The following is a 21,868-nucleotide window of genomic DNA, read 5'->3' as shown; positions in this document are numbered from 1 at the left end:
AATTAAATAAAACTATTACACGACAATAGACAAACTGCAATTACAAGGAAAATAACAAATTTTAACAAAATAATGGTTTAACTGACGATAACATTAATCGAGTAAAAATAGATTTTTAGACATTGGTCAATGATTAAGATTTTACCGGACACCCACAAACAGACCGAAGATGATACATATTAATATTCAACATAGATAACATTAACTTAAGGTTACATATTGACCATAGTTATGTTAATTATTTTATATTGATATCATATTTTAAAACAATATTATGATAATCCGCCAATATGATATAATGTATTGCATTTCGGCTTAATATACAAAATACATAGAATACTTCTAATAATTTGAATGGCACTATATTAGAAACGATGATTGTTAGTGGCAGAGCATGTTAAACGATTTGTAAAGCATTATATTGAAACGTTACAAACAGTAGATTGGTCATCATCATTATTTCTAAAAATCAGTTTGTATATTTAATACGTATTAAACAATTATACTTGTATTCAATTTATTATTTTTAACTTTGTTGTGGATAATAAATTACTCTAAAGCTGTACGATTATAGAGGTTTTTAATTTTTATTAAATATTTTTCTGTATGTTGAAATGTATATAATGGTTACAAAACCCGTTTTACGAAATTTTATTTTAAAATGTAATATTGAACATACATATTCATGCTGTTTATATGTAATTTAAAAATGTGTTTTACATTGAAGTTTATAAACACCACGTTTATCATAATTTGTTTTATTTTATTTTTAATTGGTTTTTTGCTCGACCGTAATTAACTGTATAATTAAATTTTGTGTTCAAATTATTTTAGTTTTTTTTTATTGTGCCTATATCAAAATAGTTTTTTTATTATCATTTCATAAAATACAATGAAATATTTTATAAATACAATTCATTATTTATACGTGTATGTGTGTGTAGACTTAACATCTAACATGAAGAAATTGATATCAGTGGTGAATCATTAACGTCTCTAAATTGCATAAAAGCCGTCAGACCAGCAAAGAAGAAACAAGTAGAGACAATCCGTTTGTTTCCCTATTGACTTTAGAGGCGGTGAAAAATATTTAGTGAATGCCTGGAAAATTAGTGACGAAGCAAAGGTTTTAAAATGTACTTTATTTTAACGCCAACTAATAGTTTTTCACGTCAGGGACACACTGCCAGGTCCTTTATTTGATAACTGACCATTGTCGGTATTGTCCACTTGATTCTTTTGTACTTTGTTGAAACCAAAAAAATACATAAACATAGGACATACTTCGTAAGACATGTCGGGCAATTGACACAGGTATAGTGCACATAATATTATTTTATACCTACTCTATCGATTAGGCGAGCCCGCCAAACAACCAAACACCACCTAACGACGCCGGCAATCGATATGAATGGCGAATAGACTTTATGAATATTATTATGTCTTCAGGATAGGACGAACAAAAAAATAAATAAATAAATATAACACAACCACGTCTTACACATACCCTGTATATTTCACAACACATTTGCAAATCAAAATAACAATAATATTATATATTATAATTATAATATAAATATAGTGTACAACGATAATAAACCAAGGAGAAGTAATAATTATAAACAAAACAAATAATTGTATGATAATCATAGATGCCGGAACTAGTATTTAACCATAACGGGGTGTAAACTACTACAAACAATACTAGTGACTTACAAAAAAAAAACACCAAACTTTATAACATCTAAATAATATACAATTAAAACAAACAAATATTCCATTCATAATAATACAATAATATTTACCGCAGGCGGATAGGTAAGTGCCCGTGGAATTATCTATATCGCTATATCTAGACAAATGTACAAATTCCCGAGGAGTATGTGTGTGTGTGTGTTTGTCTTAAACTATATCCTTAACCGGATTAACTAAAAATAATACATATTTTATAATAATACAATTCAATAATATCATAAAGGTCAGAGAAGAGAAGTACAATAATTATAATAATATACTATATAAATATTATATTATAATTTGGTTTTTGGATAATGCCTAATTTATAATAGCGAGAAATATGTTTGCCATAATCCAAGTCCGTACCTACACACGAATTACAGATAAAAAACAACAATAATTATATTATTGTTAATATTGTAACATACCTAATAGTAATCCATTAAATCAATAAAATATTACGAATAAAAAAAAAACAAATAGATAAGAGAATGATATTTTAATATGTGTACAAACGGGCGGGTTAAAAACGATTAGATTGAATAATTTAATAAAATATTTATTCTATAATAATTAATATATATAGTACTGCATTTATAAAATTGGTTTGCGACGGACAAAATTCAGTTTAAGGCACATAAAATAATACGAACGCATATATAAACGACGTCCGGAAATCACTGTTTAAATAATTAATAAGGCGCATTGCGATCACAAAAAAAGAACATTTTGCCAATGACAAATTTTTGGTTACATATAAAATTCCTGTATCGAATCCTTTAAAAAAAAAAAAAATTAAATAACCAAGGTAAATCGGATAATAATGTACACTATGTTATTTTGGAGATATTAACGAGACATGTTTTTGGGAGGTTTTAAAAAAAAAAAAAAAGAATTACAATTAACGCTTTTTTGGGTTTTCTATAATTTATTATCAAAAGTTACGTCGAATACAGTAAATCAACTGTTCACCGCAATAATTAGGTAATGCAAAATTATGACCTTCCCAAAACACTTTTTTTTATAATTAACCTTCAACGAATTAAGAATGAATACAATGAACGAATTATATTATTTTAAGTTTGCCAGAAAGAACAAAATAAGTTGGAAATTTTTTTTCCCGCATAATTTCAAAATAGTAAACACGCAAACGCTGTGCCGTAACAATTGGTAAGTGAGTTTTTAGTAACAATAAATTTTATAATTCCAAACATTTTTTTATAAATTAAAGTAGAAATACCCAAATTACTCGAAAATCTATTCTTAAAAGCTCGACCCGTAAAATAGTACAACAAAGTCATCATGCAGTTGCAAAAGTTGCAGTTGAGGGGCAAAAGTAAAAAGTTTTTTTTTAGTTTAGGAAAAAGTTGATTATATTGTATTTGTTATTATAAACGATGAAAGATTGTAATTATTTTAAAAGTTATAAATAAATGTATTTACATTTCTCCCATTTGTTTACAGTAATACCTGACTTGGTTCCTAATCGAACCAATTATTTGATTTGCAGTGACTTTAGCAACAAAAAATATAATATTAAACATATGATTATTATGACATTTATATAAACATAATATTTTTAATAATAATAAACTATATAATAATGCACTAGTTTTGAGATCGTGATATATCAGTAGTTACATTATTTATTATATTATGATCAGTCTTGACGAAATTAATATAGATATAGTAGTAAACCTGTATATAATTTTATTATACCTATTATATTTAACACAAGTTATTTTTTGAAATATATATTATTTTATTATTGAATTAAATCAGTTGAGATAACAGCTGTTAGATTTAAATTGTTATAAACATTTATTTTTTTAGATTTCATAAAATATCTTAAACATAGAGAAGTATAGGTACGCGACTTAATCATGATTGAAATAAACTAAGCCAACAACCGTTATATTAATATAATATGTACATTATGTACAGAAAATTGTAATAATAAAATACGAAAAACATATAATAATAATAATTCTGATAGATAAAGAACAGTTCAAGGCGTTTATTTTTACAGAATAAACATTTAAAAGAATATAATAGAAGCCGAACAAATCGTGGAATAAAATAATACGATTTTATTAAAAAAAAACATTTTTACAGTGCTGAAAGTACTAAGTAAAAAAGCCAAAAGTTTATACCGAAGAAAAATTATTCCACCCCACACCCCCTTTTAAAAGACACATTAACTTTGCTATCCATAAGCTTAACGAAAAAATTAGCTATTAAACAATAATATAGCAGGTAAGAATAAAAAAAGACTTAATCAAAATATCAAGATACGAGAATGAAAAACATAAAATTGTAAAATACTTTTACTTTTTTGTTTAAAAACATTATTTTACAGTAATTAAAAAAAAAATCATCCATTTACAGTCAATTGGTAGAAGAACAAATTGTTTAACATGGTCCCGTTACGTTATTTTTCTAACAGTATAAAAATAATTTTGAATTTTTAAATAAGTATATAATATTTTATATATATATATATATATAAATAGAAATAGAAAACACTTGTTAATAGATTGTTTGCAGATTACATTGTTATTTTATATTTTAACCTTTGGGGTTTAGCTCTGTTTCGAAAATCACAGTCAACTTTTCAAAAATTTAAAACTATTGGGAATGATGTAAATATATTTGGTAAGTTAAATATTTATTACTAAAATGTTCATAATATTTTTGGTATGTTTTTAACATTAGGTCAATGACAATAAATTAGAAAATACTATATTTTTGTAAAATAAAAGCAGAAATGCTGACTAGAAAACAAAAAGATAATTTTTTTTTAACGGTGAGGAAAAAATACTAAAATAAACGATTAATAATAAATAACCGACGATTGAAAAATTTGTACTCAGGAATTATAACAAAACTATTGTGTTGAGGCTGTTATTATTTCCGGCAATTATGTAATATTTTTTAATGGTTTATTATTTTATTAGTTAATACATGGAAGATAAAAATCGTAAAAATAACGTTAATGCATTAACAGGTAGAATACAACTTAATGTGAAATGTATATTAATTATAATATCTTTACATAATTAACTAAGTCTTGTGTAATTTTTTTTTTCTCGAATTAAATTACAATGTTTTAAACATATTTTTAATTCTTACCCACTGAATTCGTGTGCCCGTTTTATAAAAAATTATACGTTTTGCATAATCACGGTAAAATATAGCACTTAATTATGAGTTTTGATTACCGTTTTGACTAATTTCGAGGATTTTTAGACTTAGTAGGTATTTTTTGCTTTGGTTTTCTAATAAAATTACAAATTAACTAACAATTTTCTTAAAAATCTTTGGTCAGTGTTAAGCCCTTATTTTTTTTTGTACCCATAAAACTTAATAAACAACAATAACAAAAAAAAAAAAATAATAGTAAAACAAACTGCTAATAACGTTATATAGAACAAAGTTATATGATCAGTGATCAGCAACGAAATAAAAATGATTTTGATTAAACCAAAAATATTATTTTAACAAGAAATAGAATTATAGTAATGACTAAAAATAGCGTTCGTTAACGAGCGTGTATAATACAGTGTAAATTCTCCCCGACAAAAAAAATAGAATACCATAAATATATTATACTACATATATATATATCATACCGACAAATAACAATTGCAAAAAAATATATACGCTATGGGAAATGTGTAACGACTAAAGAGAAAAATCATGATAACTTGTTTTCAAGGTTCGCTTTGTTACTGGTAACATAAAAAAAAAATAAAATTGCATTAAAAAAGTTTCACTGGTTCGAGGAGGCCTGCAATAATAAACAACAACAACAACGCGATAAGAATATTACAAATATTATGATCTGCAATCGGAAAACCCGGGAAAGGACTTACCCGCTGTGCTTGCTTCATTGTGTGTGTCGAGCCCTTTTGGGCGCGGTCCCTCCGTCGGTGTCGGAAGAGTCAGTCGAAGAAATAGGAACATGTCGTTTCAGGCGTAGTGTAGTCACCCCGGAAGTGGCCATTTTGTCCAGCTGGGAGTTCCTGTGCAACACGACCACCGGGATTTGTCTTCTGCGCGTGCCGGCATCGTCGGAGGAGTCGTCGTCGCCGCCGTCGTCGTCACAGTCGTCGCCCTTGTCCAAATCCAACTCGCTACCGCTCACGTGACTCGTGTAACTGTCGTCGCCGTTGCGCCTTATCACTATTTTGGGCAGCTGTTGTCGGCTGTAACCGTTGTTGTTGTTGTTGTTGCTGCTGCTGCTGCTGCTGTTGCTACTGCTGCAATCCGAGTCCGACGAAAGTTGCCGTTTGGGACTGGCCGAGGCTCTTCTCAAAATCAGTCTCCTCACGCTCACCACCGACTTGGACGACGATTTACTAGGGCACGCGGCCACCTGCCATTCGCCCGGGGTCCGGCTCAGACGCACCTCCACCTTGGCCGGGCCCAACTCCAATTTCGTGTCCTCGGACCGGTCCAAGTTGAATATCCTTCCCCAGGGAAGCTGCACCTTGATCTTGCAACCGGTCACCACACAGGTGGTCGTGGCTTCGGAGTCCGCGCCGTCGGTGCTCTGCACGACTTTGTTTGGCGTCTTGTTACCGCCCTTCGTCGACCGGCCGCCGCCCCTTGCCCATTTTTTTCTTTTTTCCCTCAGTCTCCGCCTTCTCCTCTCGCCTATCCTGCGCGCCACCCATCTTATGTTGAACTTGTCCCTCAACCTGACCGGATTTCTAGTCAATTTCGATATGGTCCTGCGCAACACGCTCTTGTACTCGTTTTCCAACGACTTGTCCCAGAAATCTGTACTAGCTTCGTGGTTTTCTGCCTCGTCGTCACCGTCCACCGGAAAGTCATCAACCGGCGACGGTACCGGCGTAGTCGTCGTATAACAACAATCGAAACTATTCGAATCTTCATCACTTACAACAATACCGACGACGTTGTCGATATCCAAAACGACATTCGGTTCTTCTTCTCGGTCCGGCTTCGGTATTATCGTTTCAAAAAGCGGGGTTGTATTTGCCGCCGTTGTATCATTACCGTATGATGTATTTTCTGATATGTTTTCCGTATCATCACCACCCCCACGGCCGTCGACCTCTTTTCTGACGGACGGGTCGCCATTGTCATTTAGGTGGTCGACAGTGAAATGCAACCGAGGAGAAGCCGTTTGAATGTCCCCTACCGTATTATCTCGACGGTCATCGTTCCCCTTCAAAAACGTTTGCGCTGAACCGCACTCACTGGCACTCATCGATTTCTCTTGTTTCTCGGCCGACACCGGCGTCGATTCACTGTGGAATACATTTTTCCTGATCATATTTTTGCACTTCAACATGAATTTGATTCGTGGCGTTTCTACCTTGTTAAGGCGATACGAATCGTGACCGCGAGTAGTTTTAAACGTATCTTCTGGCTTCTTAGGGCCATCCGTTTTGTCCACTTTACCGTCGCCGACAATTTTTGCAACGGGTTCGCGGCCATTGTCGTTATAACCCACACAGGATTGTACGTTCTCGCGACTACTTTGAACCGCAATGTTTGTGATGGGGTTTTCGTGTTTTTGCAAGTAGTTTTGACTTATTAAATCGATATTTTTCTGTCCAGTATCTGATAACACGCCGTTGTTTGGTTCGACGGTTTTTTCATTGAACACTTCAATTTCATCCTGCTTGGTGACGGGCGAGGTAGACTCGACGCAGTTTTCTTTTAATGGTGATACTTCATCAGTCAATTCTTTCGGATTGCTTTGAGGCAAAACGCTGGTCGTTGTACTAGGAAGGGTCACAATAAGTTGATGAGTCGACACCGCTCTGGTATTAATCGGTTCACTACAACCTTCGGATATGGTTCCAAAGTCGTTGTCATTAGGCATACTATTGTTGTCGATTTCCATATTTTCCTCGGTAAGAATCAACTCATTCTCCTCTTCGTCTAACGATTCTAGATGTTTGTAAATCATTTCTAATACGCGTTTTCCCTCCAATTCAGCTTCTTGCTCGTCGAATAAGTGCACATCGTCGGAACTTTCAGCGCTCTCTTTGGATTCCGTTTCCGAAGTGTCAAACGCATCTTCACAAACGGAATTCGTAGAAGTTAGTGCCAGCGGTTTTTGCGTTGAATCTACATTGAAAACAGCGGTGACATCACCGTTTAATTCGGCCATGTCTTCTTCATCTGTGCGGCCGGGAGACCGGACGACTGGACTTTTCAAAGGCGAGTGTAACGCCTCCGGCGGACTGATAGGTTCCCAATTATCACTATCATCACTCCGTTCTTGTTCACCGACATTACTGATCTCAGGCGAATTGGTTTTCACATGCATTAAGGGTTCGTCGTTCGAAACACTATGTTCCACCAGAATATTTTCCGAAACGGTGGTTTCAGTTTGTGTTTTCACTATTTGCACTTCTTCTGAATCACATTTACTACTCGCTCGGTCGTCCACATGATCTTCGTAGAGCGAGGCGTGATTCGTACAAGGTGACGCTACATTGACGGAATAAATATTTTGACTTACACTTTTGTTATTACAACGCACGAATTCGTGGATTTCAATAACTTCATTTTTGCTTTCAATGCTCACTACGTTTATGTTGGTTTTTAAAATGTTCGGAATGTCATTTCTCAGGACCGTGTTACACTCATTGTCTTTAATTTCATTATCCAATTTCTTATTACCAATTTTCATTTCATTTGTTGTAGAGTTTATAGGTGCTAAGTCCATAGTCAAATCGATTTCTTCAGTAAGGTCATGGACTTCACCAGTTTGTAACGAATCTGTGGATGCATAATTACTTTTTGCGTAGCTGTCTAATTTATAGTTACTATTTATTTCGTTTAAACAATCCAAAGGCATAGGTTTTTTTACTGAACGGGACTCGTTATTGTTATCGGAGTAATTTATCTCTAAAGAACTTTTTGGGGTAGTATCGCTGAAATTAAAATGTTTGTTGTTTTTATTGAAATTATTAAGATTTTCAATCATACATCTCGTATCAGATTTCAGTATAGTATGTGGATAATCGTCAAGATTTTCGATTTGGTGATTTACTTTATCTGAACGAAAATCAGGAAGTGTACTCCGGACTTCGGCTGGGCAACGGAAATCGTTTGTGTCTACTGTTTTATTATTACTCGTTATCTGTGAACCTATTTCAGTTTTGTTTTTATTCTCGTCCAAGATTTTTTTTAACAAATAACCAGACTGGAAATCGCAATCGTAACTAGCATGAGCGATATCGTTGGACGTACTTGTCATATTCATAGAGCCATCGTCGGTTGAACTGGGCACACTGACGTCGTTTTCACCGATTTGATCTTTAACTCTTTCCTCTAAACATTTGTCTACAATTCTCTCGTGAAAAGAATCACTTGTCCGCGTATGACAATGTATGTCAAACTCAAAAGACGTTTCAAATTCATCCAACGTGTCCCGGTATTTCTGATCGTTGACTTTGGAGTTGTCCAAACAACAATCTAGAAAATCGGCCGAATCGATTTTTTCACCTTCCATCATTTTGTTCGCAGTCAAATCGGTAGAACTAAGAGATTCTTGTAGCGCAGTGTCTTTAATCTGTTGTTGGCTTGTCATTACGACGGTCGGACCACTTCTGTTGTGGGTCTCTTGATGAGCATTTCTGAACTGAGCAGCTTGAACATCGCACTGAACGGTGGGCATCGTAGAGTGAACGGGATGATCTTTAAACGCGTACTTTTCCGACCACATGTCATAATGGTTGATTTGCATGTTGTTTTTGAATTTAGACTTTAAATCCGAGTGTTCTACATGATTTGACGACGAATTTGTCCTTATACAATTATCCATTCTACCAATATCGTTGTTGTCGACACACGGGTTGTAGTTCTTCATCTTTTGTTTAATCACCGTGTACATTTGGCTAGGATCTCGCAGTATAGGTTTTACGACGTTGAGTTTTGGTGGCATTGGCATAGGCGCCAACGGGTCTTTTTCTTTGAAACTGGGTAATCCAATTAAATCACATTTATGCGATTGGTCGTGTTTTAATTTGGTCGGATCTGTAGCGGGCATTGAAGTTTTTGACTCGGTCAAGTGCTCAAAAATGGAACCATCCGTTCGGTGCTCGCTGTCTTCGGACGGTTTTTTAGGTTGCGTGTAATCCGGCGGATGGTTAGCTACAAGTAATTCGAAACTGTCATTGAAATCCGGTATTCGATTGTTCAGATTGAAAACATCCCGAGAACATTCACTGTTCGATGTCATTTGATTAGAATCTGAGTAAGACGACGACGACGATGATTCTTTTGGCAAAAGTAACATTTTATTTTCGTGCCCAGAATTAATGTCGTTCTTGTTCTCTAGGGTAATTACTGGCAGAGGAGAAATTTGTTTAGTGAACAACGAATTGCTCGTCGTTTCGTTATTTACATTTCTATGGTCGATTTTTTTATCAGAACCACTGGTGCTCCCGTAGCTTTCAATAAAATTCCAACTATCAAAAAATGGATCGTGACTATGATTGGTTTTGTTACTGACACTTGGGTCCACGCAAGGCGCATTAGTCTTCCATTGCGCAGGTGCGCCATCTTTATTTGAATTGATACTGTTTAACATATTACTGTAAGTGGTCTTGTCATATAAGCAAGACGACGTTTCTTCGGCAGGGTTATTAGTTTTCATAATTTTATCGAGATCATTAGTTAAGTTCCAATTCATGTTTTCAAAGTCTGTATGGACTTCGGCTTTTTCATTTCTATTTTTATCACAACCGGTTCTTTGTATTACGCTTTCGTGATATCCATTGTACTCTTGTCTAGTTATGTGAGGCGATACGATAACTGGAAAATTTCTGTTACTAGACTCCGAATGATGGCCTGAAGTCTGTTGCACAATAGCGGCAGATGGTGAATAGTTATTATTGTTTGATGGCTGTTTGTTGAACTGGGTAGTGTTAGGCAAGTTATTAGGTTTGTCTCCGATTGATGTGTTCTTTTCAAATGAAAAAGGATTGCCTTTAGTTTCGTCTGTAAGAGACGAAAAATCTAACGGCTTAATAATAACGCTATGGTCGTATAAGGACATGTTCAAATGTTGTTCTTGAGTACTTTGACCCATTTCCCAGTTACTTGATTCTTGACTTTTATTATTTAAATTAGGCCATTTTTTGTTTTCGTTTTCGACAATGCAAGAGTTTACGTTATTATATTTGATTGCAGAGTGTTTGCTGTTATTGTCCATAAGTATGGAAGGTTTGGTTCTAGAGTTTGGGTTATCAACATAACTATTTTTAGACACTGCATGAGAATCATTAAGTTTTTCAGGACGTTGATGGTAACTAAACATTTGTTGGTTTTCATTGTATTTTGTAGAACATCTCACATTATTTTCCACAGTACGATTGGGTTGAGTAATTTGATTCGTGTAATGTGGCGCTCCGTATAAAGCCATTTCATTTCCTTGCGTTTTGCTCAAGTTAAACATCCTGTCAGCCAATCTTTCAATAAGATCTGTGGACGAAATATCTGAATTTTTTTTACCATACCAACCGGCTATATCATCAAAATTATTATTTTGATAATTTTTCTCCGATTGCTTCATCAACTCTGGTTCTTGTTTCTTCTCAGTATTAAATGGTTTAATTATCCCGGTTTCACGTTTAGTGTAATCGATAGGCTCAAAATTGGATTTTGAAGGTTTAGATGTTTTTGACACGGTATCAACTTTATCTAGTTCCGTATTAAGGATCAAAGAGTTTGGATTTTCTTTAAGTACTTTTTCTAGGCTTTCATAGGTTACGACGTTTAATTTTTCTTGTACTTTAGCTAAAGCGTCTCCTTCCAATGTCATACAATCAAGTACCACAATAGGAGCAGACGGCTCTGAAGGTTTTTCACTAGTTTCTTCTTCTCCTTCATCCCACGTAGCTAGAAATTCACGAACATTTAACTTGCTTTTTGAAGAATTCGCCGGTGCAGCGGTCTCAGTTTTATATATCTCGTTAGGTTTGCGAGTGTTTGGATACGAAACAGGTTGAGTATTGTAATATTGTTGCATACTTGAAGGAATTTGATTAGTTTGAGACGGTATAGGCATTCTAGCGTTATTTGTATGAGATTTGTATTCTGGCAGATTGCTTTTGAATACATTATGGTAAACTGGTGGCCGATAGTCAAGTACCTCGTGAATAGGAGGCGGTGGCGGCAGCATATAATTGTAGGGTTTATGATGCGTCGAAACACTTGTAGGATTGGAGTATGGAATGTTTTGGTAGTTCGTAGGTAGTCTTGGGTAATTTTTTTCTCTGCCAACTTCATGAGGTACCACGCCACCATAGGGATTGGTGGAACGCAACCTGTCCGACCAATTAGCGTTAGCCGTAGGTGGGATCCATAAGTTATTGTTTGAATGGGTAGGTGGAGGAGGGCCATAACTAGAATTACTTATATAGGAATTGCTATATTTATCTGGATAACTATTTTGTGTACTGTATTTACCGGGTAAATCATTTGGAATGTACGGTAGGAACTGTTCAGTGCTTGAAGATTTTAATTGTTTTTTTGGCTTATGAGGCCTGTTTACTTGCTGAGCTGCCGGTCGACTAGGGCCGTACAAAGCTTGAGGTGGTGACGCTTTTGGAATGTTTTGTGTCCTAATTCTGCAACACGGTTGACAACATTGCGACGATACACTTTGCCCGTACATGTTAGCAGGGGCATATTGATTATTGGCTGGCGGATATGGTGTTGGAAAATCAAGATTATAATATCTAGGGTGAAAGCCGTATAACTGTTCAAGTCGATGATTTGAATTCCACGGGTGGACCAAAGGCGCAGAGGGCTCAGTAGAAACATGAGTATTTTGAATTGGGGCGACGACATTATGAGGAGGGACGTGTGCAGATGGACAACTTGTGTTCTCATAACTTACTTGTCCATCCCTTAGACTGTTTAACATCACTCCTCAGGTGATCAACAAATGCTATTAAAGAAAACAAATTACAATTATTAACAAATATTAAACGAAACATGTGAATTCATAGTTTATTTACTTATAACCGCCGTTCTCGACAGATAACTTTAACAATTAAGTACAGTTTAACTATAATACAGTTGTAGACTAAACTCCACTTAAATGCTATGCCAACTTCCAAACGGGTGAGAACGGTCATAGATAAATTATTCAATGGTGTTATTATTACAAATGTGGGTAACCTATTTTTTTTACTATAATATAATTTTCCAGAGTTACATAATAGTTATATATATTGTAATGGCTTATGAAATAACCTGCTATCCATGTACATATATATATATATTCCATTTATTTTTTTATTAAGACCTGAATGAGAAATACTAGCGTAAATTAAAAAATTTGTATTATGCAATTTTTTTGCATTTTTCTAAATTGATCATTAAACAAACAGTAAAATGAAAAATACGTTAAATAAATGAAACTCCCGTAAGATTTTAATTTAAATCGACGTGTCACTAATCCTTCAAAAATAGCGGCGATAATGATTATTTTGAGAAAAATCCAGTGGCCCCTTTTTTTGTAAGATAATTTTTCGGAAATTCCACGCTATGGTTTTATTTTATTTCTGATGAAAAAACCCGGACCAACTAAATTTAAGATAGAAAACCAATTCTAAAATATCTATTTTAGGGCCTCCTGCGTAGTAAGTCATCCATAGAGTGTGACATTAGGCTATCCGCTATGGTCTATATTAATTATAATTTCAAGGGTTAAATAAATGATATTATATACATATAATAGGAATACAGATGACGATAAAGATTTGCATTGTGCCACAATAAAAATCAAGGAATCTGCTGCTATATTTCGATCAAAAAATACCTAGGAACTATTTTTTTTTTATAAAAACTATTTCGCTTAACTATAGCAACTAGTTATGAACAAAGTATTCGATTTCTTAATAACGGTTATGAAAAATTTGTTTACTATTTCGGGTATAATACTTATTTTTAAATGTTTCAATAATTAACAACGGCCGACGTGAAATACAAAGCACGGTATTGGACAATAAAAATATATAAAATATTCAGTTATATTAACGTTATAGTTTTGGTTAATCATAGGTATTAAAACATATTTTATAATAGGTATGGCGAAACAGAAAACCTATAGACACCACCGCTGTGTTATTTGAGCAAAAAACTTTCGATATACCCCATCATATTTCCGTTTCTATGGAACAATCGATAAACATAATAACACAACTTTTGAACCCATACACAAAAGCCAGCCCAATGTGTCCCAGCTATATATATAGTCTAAAATACAACAATTTCAATCGCATTAAATATTTCGTGTTTACATTGTCGTTTGATTTTTTTGCCCGACAATGTGTTTTTATAAGTACTTCTTTAATGACATTTTCACGTTACGCATACACCGTCAATTGTCAAGAATGTTTTGCCAAATACTCTTGACTAAAACTGTTAGGTTAGCCGATACAGTTTTATCAAAATTATATACATACATACATAAATAATATATATGTGTATAAGTGTGTGTGTATGACAATAGTGTGAAAAAAACTTCTAAAGCGTTTAATAACAATCCAACACAATACGCGTATTATTGTAATAAAAATATTAATATTTAGCACTGATTATAATTATAATTATTATTATTATTATTTCGAACCTCGTGTAGTGTATTGTTGGCAAACAAGCGACGGTGTACACAGTTATGCAAATAAAAAAAATTTAAAAAAAGAGAACAAGATATACATACATAAATATATATATTTTATTTTTTGCCAGCTGTTACACACAGCCTAAACGCAGTTTGGTAGAATATAAATTTAAAAATTCAGGTGTTGCGCAAAACATGTTTCACGTAGAATAAAAGAACGTTTTCAATAGTTTTCGCAAAATGACAGTTTTTTTTTAATACATTTTAATATAGTTTGGCTTGTATTTTCTTCGTGGTAAGGTAACGTAAACACTAATTAGGCTTATGAAATAGCGCTAACTATAATAATAATAAATACTTAAAAACGTGTATGAAATATAGTATCTACTAGGTATATTTCACATAATATCTATGTCGAATAATATAGAAATGCTATTGGGAAGAGCGACGAGTGCACGTTTAATATTTTAACTATTATATAAAATCACTTGAACTAGACACAAATATTATATCTGTAAATTGTAGTACCGTATATTTGCATTTGCATTTTTTAAATATACATTCAAAGCCAACTAAAAAAAAAAAAAAAACCACGGTTTATCAACTTATTTAAGTTATCTAATAAAATATAGTTTTTCATCGGTTTTCATATTGGGTTATGTTATGAAATATAATTGAGAATTGGAAAAAAATTAATATAATATCTACACAATATTTTATAGTAGATTTTTTTTTTGGTTATATAACAAATCACGCGAACATTTGTATTGAATTAAATTCATATTTGTTAATTTTAAGTAAGCACCTAATATCAATAAGATGATATTAATAATATTTTAATTTAAAAAAAAACGATTGATTACAGATTTTTATACTTATGACGTGTCGACAACATACTATCAAAATGCATAGTTTTTAATTATTATTATTATTTCATAATACTATAAGGATCAATAAGTGTAATAAAAAAAATGATAATAATATTTTTTATCGAAATAATTTTTATTTTGTTTTTGTCAGAGGTTAAAACTATGTAAAAAAAAAATAAAAAAGTTTGTAAAATATTTTTTATAACATTATTATTATTATTATTGTTGAAGCGTACTCACTCAAACAACATATGCAATATGTTAGTTGGCTTCGGTAAACTATATTAAATAAAATGTATATGAACAAAGTAAACGTAAAGTGTACGTCGGTAACATAAAATTAAAAAAAAAAAACTAAGTACTCAAGAACCTAATGTCTATTATATAAACCCCTAAAAATCTTAGTTCTGGTGGAAATTATTAATCATGCACAAATTAGTAAGCTAATGCAATTAATTAGACAGGGGGATGTAAAATGATGACATTTGATCATAATATATTTTAATGGCAATTACAATTATATAAGTACTTATTTGTATCCGTAAGTTGGTTCTAAAGAGGTCAATATCTCAGAGGCCAAGAAGGGAGTTGATTCGACAACCGAATTCTCCGGGGGAGGTGAAGAGGTGTTGCGGGGGGAGACCTTATCAATTTTTTCAATACAGAACGCTTTTCGAGTATACTGTTTTTATGTTTACTATCAATTCGTTTTAAATTTTACAATTTAACCCATTTCCACATGGGAGGAGGGGGCGTTCAAAAACGTTTTGCTGCTTTTAAAAAGTTTAAGAACCACTGATTTAGATATTAAAACGAATGTTATCCAAGTGCAGGCGCTCACAGTGTTATTGACAAACTAACACGAATCGAACACGTTTTAGAAATATTTTTTTGAAAAAATAACTGTAAAAAAATACGCACACTATTCTATAACAGCATAGGTATTGCTTATTATAAATGTTGTTTTTTTCACTTCGAAAAACTTATTTTATAACTATTTCAATCCATTACAAATGGATAAAAAAATTGAACAGTGAACAATCGTTTAGCGTTTTAATATTTTAAATAATACCATAGATTATATAATATAATATATATTTAATCTATGGTAATACTAAGCTATTTAAATAGACCCAAAAGAGTACATTTTTTATAAAAACAAAATCGTTGGCATTTTAAGAAGAATAAATTGAAAAAATTGCATATTCGCAGTTTATAAAGTTTCGATTTTTTCGGTCAGTTCTTTTTTTTTTTAATATTGAAATCACAGACCTTGAAAATAGGCTTTGTTGACGATAAAAAAAAGAAAAAAATTCGTCTAATAGATGAACAAATTATCAGAAATACTATTTTTTCACTTAACAAATAGCACATATTAACGTTATATTAGATAGTAAATGGCAAAATGGGGTTGAATGGAAATGCATTTTTATTGTAGACCAGAAGTTTGGTGTGAAAAAAAAAATTCAAATAACTAGAATACTGTTTATACTATTTATATATAATATAAGCCTCTCAGCATGATCTCAGCATATAAAAAAAAAAAGTGTACAAGAAACTAAAAGCTTTATAAAAGCTTACTGCTAAAACCATTTACGGCATACAAGTTGAGGAACTCTGGGATTTTATTTTGGGCACCCATGACTATAAACACATTTTAATTTTGATGACTTCAATGAAATCAAATAAAGTTGTTTGAGATATCTTTTTTGAATGCTCTGTTTTTGTGTTTAAAAGGAGAGTTTCTAATTATTTGAAAATTAACCTAATTATTATATTCTTTTAAAAAAAATATCCAAATTAATAAATTAATTTAGCGCACAAAACTCGAACCTCATATTTTACTATTTCTTAAGTTTTTATGTAACAGATATTTTGAAGAAAATGTTTAGACTTACATATTTAAACTCTTTAAATTATTTTAGCAGAAACATTTTAGTATTTTTATTTGTATTGCAGGACTGATTTGCTGGACTCAAGTATAATGTCCTTTCACAATCCATACAATTATAGTTCACACATTATATTGTATATAAATACAATTAATATTATTTTGTCATGCAAAGTAGTTAGCATAATACAGTATACTTCTACTATAATAAGGATCATCAAAAATATGTTTGGCGGCTAATTAGGTACCATTTGAAGAACATTAAATGTTCATACTGTCCTTAACTCCTCAGACGATAACCAAAATATTTAGTAATTAGGAAACAAAATACAAAACTCTAAATAAGTAAAGTAGTATTAATAGTAATTATTTTACAATCAGCATAAACGATAGAAATAACAGTAAACTGACTTAACGATAGATTTGTTAGGTAATATGTCTAAAAATTAAAGTATTTTTTTTGGAAAATTTGTTGCTCCGACAGGTTAATTATTTTTAAAGATTAATACTAAAAACCATTAATAGTTGGTAATTTAGACAAATTGATGATGATAATAATAATAATAATAATAATAACTTAAAATAAATCTTGTTCAGAACAACACCTAGTTACAATGATACTTAGTCAAAATGACTTACTACGAGGTTATGGATTGATGTTTATACGGCGATCAAATATTTAGGGATTTGGCTATAATATTATACTACAGTTAAACTTGTCCAAGCTGGACTCTGGTAAAGTCGGAAAACTGTATAAGAAGGAATTTGGGTATTGTCCCGCCAAACGGCTTAACATAGTGTATATTTTGAATAACCTATAAGATGGCTAACTACAGAACAAATTTACTTTACTGAGCATATTTTTTTGTGACATTATAGTGTTTCTTACACTAATAACAAATTTCTAGTCAAAATTCTGTCGACACCTCTTTTTCAAATAGTATCAACTATGCTAATTAATCAAAAGATTCCGAGAATAGGGATCCTAGCTCATACACATAACGATAATGGCAACGACGATTGCAGTCGCACGACTGTACATACACCGAGCATGTCCGTCGAGGAAATGTCGCTATACGAATCGATACGGTCGCACAACGACACACACGTATGGCAAGTGGTGGATTGATTAGCAGAACTTATATTATTCATTTTTTTTTTTTTTTTATTAGAAAATACAAGGCACTCACCTGCTGTGCGCGGTAGTATTGGTCATTCCAAAAAGCAGAGGCGACGGTCACTGGAGGAACGTCCGGTGTTGGTTTCTTCAATGTTGTCGTCGCAGACGGTTGTGCTCGGATTGCCGGCAGCCGTCGTGCATGGCTGGAGAAATATATTTTGTTGTTTCTAAAAGGGGAAAAGGGTTCTAAACATATAGGTAGGTACAAGAGTATAATATTTCAAAAAAGGGTAACACGACACACACACGCACACGAAAAACGGTTTGATAACACTAATCTTTAACCCTTTTCTGCCCTTTATTTTTATTTTTATTTTTTTCACCAAATTTTGTCACACGCACACACGGGCGTGCACGTACACACACACATATGACACACTACGGGGCCAAATATGATAAGAAACGGTTGTGGCCATGACGAGAAAAAAAAAAAAACAATAACAACGCGTACGGCATGCGTCCCCACCACAAACGGCAGCTCGACACTGGCACATGGGCGCTATCTGCTAGCATAAGATAATTGTTATTGTTATTAAATATTAATACATATCATTATTTTGATTCGTTTCGCGTTCTAAATATTTGCGACTGGACAATTAATGTAAAACGGCAAAACTACCAAACGGCACGGATTAGATTTTTATCTAATCTCCACAAGTGTAGTATATACCACTATGTCGGGCTTGAGTTGTCAACGTTCCTGTGTTTCAAACGAAGAATTAGTTGCCACCATAATCCATAATATTATGATTAAAGAAAGTGGCGTCCATCATATACCGACAATAATATTATGTCGAACTGAAGGGGTTGCGCTTCGTGAAATTAATAAGTGTGATGGGTGGGTCGAATGTTACAGGGAAAGCGACGCTGTTTGTATAACCTATACTACGGTATCGAAAAAAATAGATTCCCAGTGGTCGGTGTAACGGAAATCCGAATTTCGGGTCATAGAATCTACATAATGTAGATATTTTATTAGAAAAATTGAATAGTTTATTTTAACTAATAGTTTTATACTGCACGACCAAATTACACTTTTGTAAATCTATTTCTCGTTAATACCATCGATTACAGTATTTATAATCAATGATAATGCTAAAAATGTAAAAACATTTTATTGAACCAGTTCAAACTTAACATTAAAAAATTAACCGATTTCTTATTTTGCATAAAATCAAAAATAATCCTTGTAAATAATTAATAATTAATTGTAATAAGCTAGATATTACATTTACTTTGGTTTTTTCTAGATTGTAATAATTAAAAAAAACTAAGTAAATAGTAATTTCTAGCTTATTTGTAATTTCGATCAACTTGTTCATTTGGATACTCTTTAAATAGTTTTGGGCTTGTACGATTTTGTTTATTGACAATTTAATTTATAACCAAACTATAAAGAAATATGTTTTCTATCATGCTAATATCTAATAAAAAAAAAAATTTTACTTCATAATCGAGTCCTTTTTCTCTCTCGTGGTGTTTCCTAAAATAAAAAAAATAAAACACATTTAAATAATATTACTCAAATTGTCTGCTAGTATTGGCAGAAAGGAGTTGTTTGTGATTTATAAAATAAGTATTGAGATAGTATTTTCTTTTATTTCCAAGTCTTAAGCACCCTCACTGATATTGCAAAATTGTGCCCTTGCCGTAAGAGGTTTTGAAGATGCATTAATACTTTTAAAAAGTGCTATTCAAACATTTGAAATAATATTATGTTGTGTTTCTCCTTACCCATACTTTAACATTGTAACCTACATTTTTTTTTAAAGCATTTAAACAAAAGCAAAAAATTCAAAGAACTATTTTTGATTTAAAGAAAAATTTAATAAAATATATTATAAATTATTTTTACAGTAAAAATGTACTACGCTCAAAAGAATGATAAGCCTAACAAATGTAAAACATTATAACAATTAAAATAGCAATACTTTGCACGAAAGCTAGCACATTTCAATTTGCCAATGAAAATCGTATATCAGCATGAATACACAACAATTGTTTTCTTTGTTAAGCAATTGAAACGTGCTAGTTTTTCAGTGTCATAACATTAATATTATACTTTGAATCGTTCTTCGAATAATGGAAGCTCGGCTAAGAAATCCGTGATGGCGTTGGTCATCGTGTCTTGAGAAGTGTAATCCGACATGGTCTGTACGCAAAGCTCGAAATTATGCTTATTAAATGTGGTTGTTTGTAACCAGAAAATAGTACATTCAGGGTATTGAGTAATTTGTTGAAAACAAAAATAACATAACATTAAATTTAATTAAAAACCTTTGACTGTTATCAAAGCACCTGTAATTTATCATAATTCCTGATCACGTTTCCTATTGTATGATCTTCCTTGTTGAAGGTAAATATGGCAGCATTTGTATCTTTAGTGTCGGCTTCTTTTATGATACTGAAAAAAAAGACAATATCGAATTTTACAAATTATATTCCAGCAAGTATAACAATATTACAACTTTATTAATAAATTGTATAAAACTGGTGATTTTAATACTTACTTTTTTCCACCGTCGTACAATAAAAATGATTCGAAAGTCGGAGGAGCGTTCATCTTTAAATACTGTAAGTATTATTATTTATAAAGGTGAGTAAAAAATGAGTACAAAAATATATTATTCAATTTCAATTTTCTTTGGTGTTTTTGCGACAAAAAAACCGTTCAGTTTAAAAACACAATCTCGATATTTTGTATCATCAGCTTATCAAAATACACATTTTTATCATCACAACACACGTTTTGGTGTGATAATAAACTCAACCTTCTAATGTCTTTGGTATTTCCCCTAGCAGCATTCTAGAGAAAAACCTTTTAAATGATAGAAAATCAAAAAACATATTCATTTATCATCAAAAGCATAAATTTGATTACTGTTCAATGTTGCATAATATTTTCGATTATACAAAATAGTAGAATCAATCAAATTTTGTACAAATAGATAAAATAAATGTATTTCAAATTGTCATAAGTTCCACATTTATAAAAATAAAAATTATTCAGGTTAACTATAAACCATTAAGTATAGATATATTCTATTTTAAAAGATCTTGTTGTATAATACTGAATATAATTTAGTAATTTTTCTTATTATTAATAGGTTCATTTTCTGTCATTACTGCAGGTACATTGTCCATACAGTATTCTTCATTATTTGTATAAACCATTATTATTTTACTTCATTACCTTATCCTAATCATTGTTTTTTAATTTTGTTCCGTTTTTGCTCACATCAGCAATTAATTTATCTTTTTACTTTTCACTTTTAAACTTATTATTTATTCGATAATATTTTATATAGCTTAATAATTCATAAGTAGGTATTAGTATGACACATTAACACTGACTTCTCTGTTGTTAAATTCATTTGACGTGTTATAGAAAAATTTAAATCTCAAATTATTATTTTAAGTTTTTAAACCTTTCAAATTGCGTCATCCTGTTATAACCGGTTCGGTATTGGTAGAATAGTAGGTAAGAGTTACGCTTTTTTTACATTAGAGATAATGTGTATAATAACAAGACTACCAATTTGTTTGAATTACCATTCAAAGATATA

At 31.9% G+C, this 21,868-nt stretch overlaps 1 protein-coding gene across 1 annotated transcript; it reads right to left on the bottom strand.

Annotated features, from left to right (window-relative positions):
• Nucleotides 1-1,531: 1,531 nt before the first annotated feature.
• Nucleotides 1,532-20,969, bottom strand: LOC126840171 (uncharacterized). Its single transcript, XM_050575743.1, has 6 exons — nt 20,813-20,969; nt 20,365-20,706; nt 19,749-19,785; nt 18,313-18,469; nt 5,613-12,682; nt 1,532-5,527 (listed from the first exon to the last, which is right to left on the bottom strand). The coding sequence occupies exon 5, from the start codon at nt 12,656-12,658 to the stop codon at nt 5,627-5,629; it is 7,032 nt and encodes a 2,343-aa protein (XP_050431700.1). The 5' UTR covers nt 12,659-12,682; nt 18,313-18,469; nt 19,749-19,785; nt 20,365-20,706; nt 20,813-20,969; the 3' UTR covers nt 1,532-5,527; nt 5,613-5,626.
• Nucleotides 20,970-21,868: the final 899 nt, after the last annotated feature.

This window comes from Adelges cooleyi, unplaced genomic scaffold, assembly GCF_023614345.1.
Source record: "Adelges cooleyi isolate 19-005CV unplaced genomic scaffold, UGA_ACOO_1.1 ACOO_flye_CR_arks_rails_tigmint_CR_PRNA_376, whole genome shotgun sequence".
Taxonomy (NCBI): domain Eukaryota; kingdom Metazoa; phylum Arthropoda; class Insecta; order Hemiptera; family Adelgidae; genus Adelges; species Adelges cooleyi.
This window is presented reverse-complemented; position numbering and strand designations above follow the sequence as displayed.

Bases quoted from the DNA above. Each gene is read 5' to 3' on its own strand.
- LOC126840171 (XM_050575743.1), bottom strand. From the start codon at position 12,658: ATGTTAAACAGTCTAAGGGATGGACAAGTAAGTTATGAGAACACAAGT.